Raw genomic sequence first — 5,902 nt, 5'->3', positions numbered from 1 at the left:
TTTTTGAAATTTTGTAAAGTATCCACCACGCTACACAGGCAAATTCTGTGAGGGAAGACCCAGTAAATTTGAAGAACGTCACCTAAAAGGAATTGGAGAAGTCCGTTTTACCATTTACACAATGCAATTCCTTATCAACCTGGGGTAGAGCTTGTGATTTGTGGGAAAAAAAAACAAAAAAAATGGGAAGTGCAAATTACAAGAATTTGCCTGATGCCTTAAAAAAGTAAGAAGTAATTTAAGATGCTATGAATTCCATCTGTTTCACAAGTACAAAATGCCATGCAATTGCTGATTATTAAACAGGACATTGAAGAAACATCCACAAACTGGAAGCACATCGTCAGCAGCTCAAAACCCTCTCCCCCGTCTCTCAGATTGGTTGGCCTTTGGGAACAATTTGATCTTTGAGCCACATGTATATAGGAACCAGTACATAGTATGTTGCAGCCATGGCACCCAATAAGAAGCGCAGAAAGAATACAAACCGATTTACAGGCTTTGATACATCCTCTGTCTTTGGACCAAGCTGCAATGAAATGAAAAATATTAAAGGGTTGAATATTAAGGATTTGCATGGCTGTTAGAAAAAGGGTATAGGATTTCAGTTGCCATTTACACTAGAAACAACAATATATATGTAGTTGCATACTACAGTAGTCTATGGTATCCCGAAAGCACCGAGTTTATTCCAAAAGTTTTTTAGTCCAAATGTAAATCCCTTTTCGCCTTTTAGCCAACTTAAAGAAGGCTGCAGTTGTATTGAATGGTGATAGAATTTTCTTACACCAGCATTTGAAACAATGTTGATTCTACATTTATTCCTGCGAGAAAATACTGCCACCATTCCTTTTCCTAAAATCGTTCTTATTACCATCAAATACTATCTTATTGAATCACAGATGATTCAAGTAAGAACTTGAGTTTCTAATAGTGCATCATGAATCCAAGTCAAGAGTATGTAACACAGAATAGTTCTAATCATCACCTCAAAAGGCGTAAATGAAACAAACACACATAAGTTCTATGAAACTATCAATCATTGTATCTGTTAGGGTGTCAAGCTCTCAACCTAAGTCTGGATTTTTTCCGTTCTGATTTTGTTAAGGTAAACAGTGAAGTTAAGTTTAATAATTTCATCCAAGTGATCAACTTTTCACAAGAAGGCAAGATATTATTGCATAAACTAGAGAGAAGTGAAGCTGAGAGAATAAACACAATACAATTTGGCCAAAAACCAAAGAGTGCAATAAGTTCAAATTATCACCTGCAATGGAGAGTCTCCGGATGCAGGTTTAACACCTGTTACAGAACATCCCATGATTAATCCATGCCGGCGAACTCCTCGATACCATTTTGGGCCAATTCTTTTCAATTGGACATCCTTAAATCCAGCCTTTTGGAACCACTCAATGTATTCTTCCTCTTTCGGAAACAACATCCAAACATCAGCAAAGAAGCGAGACAACCAAAATGTTGGGTACACTGGACCAATTAAACAGGCTTTTCCTCCTAGTTTCAAAACTCTGTATGCTTCCTTGATGCCACGTTGTGGGTCTGGCCAATACTCAATACTGCGAAGATACAATCATATTTTCCAAATAAGAGACATTACAAAGAAAGTTGATCTGTCTCTATCTCAGTTAAAGTAAGTCTTAAATGTAAACCCCTTAGAAAGTCAGCTAAGTTATATTAGTTTTAGTATTAAAAAGAAACTGCATTAACATGCATAACACATTTCCTAAATAAATGCACACACAGATAACGACTTACATATGCAGGTATATTGACTTCCCTCTAATAAATATAACAAACACGTTCGGAGACTATTCTTAATTATTCTTTCAAACTAAATGGAAATAAAACCATTCTGAATTTCTCATTTCTGAGAGCAACTGTAAAATTATAATAAGCAGACATGCAAGAACAACCATAAAATTCTCAAAAATGACCAATTAAACTATCCTGCATAACCAATACCAACGTCACAACTACGAACAATAAAACTTGCCAAAATTTGGCATGTTCATAGATTTCAGGTAAACAAGAAAAGCAATTAAAATCAGCAACTAAGAGAGTTCAAATATACCTCCCAGCAGATACATATCTATCAGCGTAATCAGTAGGAAATGGTAAGTCTTCGGCGTCTCCCTCAATAATCTTACAATCTTTCAATGGCTCCTTCTGCTTCGCCTTAGCAAGCTGATGTGGAGACTGATCAAGAATTGTAACATTCTTGGCATCCACGTGCTTAACAATTCCAAGAGTAGTAAAACCAGTGCCGCCACCAACATCAACAACTATCATATTCCGGTCACTGAGGTCAGCAGGCTCAAGAGCATCATCCCTCATGTCCTCAGTCCAGTGACCAGGGTTTATAACATGGTCATACACAATTGACAGAAATCTATAAAACCAAAACGCCTCCTTTTTGTGTTGAATGAATCTTGGCTGTGAAGCCGACCTAGAAGCTGACAAACTACATTTCAAAGACTTTATGGTTCTAGGTTTAGAGATTAAACCCAATTTGGGAATATGCCTCCCGTGAAAATCAGACCCCAAGAAACCTAACCCCTTTGGGCTTACGCCTCTGGGAAGCGTGAGGTGTTCAGCACCATTCAGCATTGAAGACGCCATAACACGAAAATCCCACAAAGAAAGTTTAGATTTTTACCAGATTTTCAGTGATTTGCAGCCTATTGAAAAACATCCACCAGCAAAATCTTGCAGTTTAACAAAAAATAGTGTTCTTGATTGAAGCTAAAAGAGCAAAAGCAAATGTAAGAAGAAATAGGGCTTACCCGTTACCAGAAGTGAAATGAGGTTTTTGTGTGAGAGTGAGAGTTGTGTTTAAGTAAACAACAACCAGTGGCTGTGGTTCTGTGGAGGAGAATACATTTCAATCACACACATTAACAGAAGAAAACAAAAATAAATAAATTTATATACATTATGTGAGAAATAAGAGACGTGGGGTCCTTTGAAGGGTGACACCAAAGACCACGAAATTCATTCGCCTTCCACCTACGTGGAGTTGCAATTGGCTTTATTCACCACTTCTGTTGGGCATTGAGGATCTTTGGTACAGAAAATGCTTATATATAGATATATATATATATATATTATATATAATATATATATGAGATCAGAGGCATGTTATCTGCAATTATAACATTGGGAAATCTATTTATATATTTTGTGGATGAGAAAAACTTTTTATTATTTATAGTATAGAATAATGTCACTTGATTGCTAGTTTTACACCAACGAATTTTTTACGTGATAAATCAATTGACGTTCGATGCACGTGAAAAATGGAATATATGAAAAGAAAATAAACTGTAGGGGAGTTTTTTAAGTGGTAGGACGCTAGATAGCAAGTCCTAAAATCCATGGTTGCAATTGTATTGGTGGGTGGTAAGGGTCGCAGTCGGAGCGACTTACATCAGAACGAAAAAGTCAAAGAAAAGTTTACAGAAAGAGGGTGATTTCTGCGTTTTCATTGTAAAAAGGGCCGAATCCCCTTAATGAAGGGGTCTTCCCTATGTTTATCGGAACCGAAGCGTATAATCATCACTAAAGGTCCGTGGTTTGGTGTAATGGTCAGTATGAATAACGGCTTTTGTCCCATTTCCCTTTTTCCAAGCTGACATCCGACTTTGCAGGAGAAGTGGAACCGGTGTGGCTCCACATCACTTGGCAGGTTGACCGTGTGGTGCTGCTCGACGGAGGCAGGTCGGCCTCAGTGACTTCAGTCAGCCCTTATTCTGGGACACAACAGAGCCCCCTGTTTTCAGGTCGAAGGTCGGACCTTGGAAACTAAATACGTCGGCGTTGACTCAGCACGACCTGAATGGGTGAGCTCGGTACAGACCGGCGAGCCGATTGTGCCGAAGCTCGCAGAGTGTCATGACAATATCACTTAGCGACTGGTCTGAGGACGCTTATTGTACGGATCAATGAACTTGGTTAGTGCTTGCAGGCGATCTGCGCGCGTTTTAAAGCTTTGTCGCACATAACTGCTCGCTGGCTGAGTTGGCACCGTTTGACGCGTTAGTGGGCAGCGTAACGAAACGACGATCTTAGAGTCATGTAATGAGACGTGGGGCCGAATTAATGCGGATGAGAGAGAGAGAAGGGCTATCGTTTCAGTCCAAGGGGTGGTAACGTCGAGTCGCAACATCATATAAAAACATCACTTTTCTGATGAGGCCACGAAATTTCTTCGCTTCAAGGGAAAACCTTCGCCACGCAGGAACAACTTTCTCCGATCGGCGTTTTTTCAGCAATCGATACAGAATTTCGGCACCAGCTTCGCGTCCAAGAGTAAAGGTTCCTTTTTCCTTTACATATGATATTTTCTCTTTTTTTTTTTTTTTTTTGGAAACAGTGGCGTGGGTCTCTCGGCGTTTCACAGGGACACGACGCCGCCTTGGATGTCGAGCGTGGAGGCCGGCTCGAGGTGTTGATAGATTTTAGGAGTATGTCATTACTGGGACGAAACACAAAGGCTCTAATGCCGTGTCTGTCGATGTTGCAGATGGAATGGAACAGCAACATCCAGACCCGAGAAGGAGCCAGCTCGTCCTCGCGGGAAGTCCCCGAGGACGCACCAGCCCCTCGATGTTTACTCGGATTATTCTTCGAGAGTTTGATAGAATAAAGAAGCAAGTACGATACGCGAGAGGTGTTCTAGACCTACCAGATCGTGCGGCGCCCAGACACTGGCCTCGCCGCGATCCTCAGAGAGATCTCAAGGGTGAGGGAGGATTCCCTTCCATCTTTCATCAGGGTCGGCCTGGATATTTCGGGATCGCACCGATGCAATTGACGCAAACGCGTATGTCATCGCTGTCGCGAGTACCATGGAGTGATGCGAGCGCGGCTGGGAGAGCCAAAGGCGGTAGAGCTCGGTCGTCGCCCGACTACCTTAAGAAGAGTAGGGACAAGACTAGTATACCTATCTCGCGATTGCCATACCATTGCCGCGGGGTAAATAGCACCACACATGCGGGGAGCTACGAGTCAAAGTTTCTTTTTCTGTACAACGGCTATTAGCCGTTTCAAGATCAAGTAGGTTTTCTATTGAGTTCATTACTGCTCGCCGATCTGTAGTAACGGACCTGCTTTGTTTGCAGTTAATTAAACACGAATCGAGCAGTCGCTACTCGCCGACCCGGAACGGCTTGTTATCTGTTCGGAGACTACCATGGACGAGGATAGTCGCGCGCGAGGAAGCATTGTGATACGACGAATTGGAAAAGTACGGTTTTTCAGCGACCGGGTGGGGGTCTTTTAGAACCTCAAGAAGGTTAAGTCACACATTAGTCCATTACTGTCGCGAATTGGTTTCGATCTAATAACGACTGAATGCAGGAATGATGACCCCAAAGGAATCACGGGCAGTCGCCGAGGCACCGTTTGGTCTTTCCTCGACGGGATCGAGAGGGAGGCGAGGCTGCTCGTGAGTTCCGGCACAGGCCGATGCCAACAGCCCAGCTCAGCCCCGCCCGCGCTCAAGGGGCAACCAGGTCAGCGAGGCGCTCAGGCGCCCGACCCGCTTGTCCCAAGCGAAAGGCTCCGGCCCAGAAGGTCGAAGAAAAGAAAACAGATTCAGGCCGAAGGGTCGGAGACTGAATCTGAGGGAGAACCTCTGGGTCGCGCCAAGGATCCCGGAGGTCGGGAGGAGCCCGTGGGCGAAGCAGGTGCTAGCGACAGGCGAAGAAGCACCTGTCTAGCTCGTTGGGGAGTCTGCCCGAATACCTGCAACACTGTTTACGGCCTGTAGATTGCGAGCTATCAGAGTCGTATGACGAATTTGCGGACACGGCGACGACCTGCTGGCTAGTGTTTCAAATCTGAGCAAGGTAAGACTAGCCGCAACTTGAAATTTCAATCGATT

General features: G+C 43.0%; 1 protein-coding gene across 1 annotated transcript; it reads right to left on the bottom strand.

The window, feature by feature from the left end:
• Nucleotides 1-211: 211 nt before the first annotated feature.
• On the bottom strand, nt 212-2,920 carry LOC116145854 (2-methyl-6-phytyl-1,4-hydroquinone methyltransferase, chloroplastic). Its single transcript, XM_031431289.1, has 4 exons — nt 2,802-2,920; nt 2,090-2,696; nt 1,268-1,574; nt 212-529 (listed from the first exon to the last, which is right to left on the bottom strand). Exons 2-4 carry the CDS (start codon nt 2,635-2,637, stop codon nt 374-376), a joined length of 1,011 nt encoding a protein of 336 aa, XP_031287149.1. The 5' UTR covers nt 2,638-2,696; nt 2,802-2,920; the 3' UTR covers nt 212-373.
• Between the last annotated feature and the right edge of the window lie 2,982 nt (nt 2,921-5,902).

Source organism: Pistacia vera, unplaced genomic scaffold (genome assembly GCF_008641045.1).
Source record: "Pistacia vera cultivar Batoury unplaced genomic scaffold, PisVer_v2 Contig468, whole genome shotgun sequence".
In the NCBI taxonomy this organism is placed as follows: Eukaryota; Viridiplantae; Streptophyta; class Magnoliopsida; order Sapindales; family Anacardiaceae; genus Pistacia; species Pistacia vera.
Note: the sequence above shows the minus strand (reverse complement) of the source record. Positions and strands in the feature narration are given on the sequence as shown.

Excerpts from the sequence above, each read along its gene's own strand:
- LOC116145854 (XM_031431289.1), bottom strand. The coding sequence starts at position 2,637 with ATGGCGTCTTCAATGCTGAATGGTGCTGAACACCTCACGCTTCCCAGA. Across the intron at positions 1,575-2,089 it reads AGATATGTATCTGCTGGGAG|TATTGAGTATTGGCCAGACC; the intron begins GTATATTTGAAC and ends GTATCTTCGCAG. Across the intron at positions 530-1,267 it reads CCGGAGACTCTCCATTGCAG|CTTGGTCCAAAGACAGAGGA; the intron begins GTGATAATTTGA and ends ATTTCATTGCAG.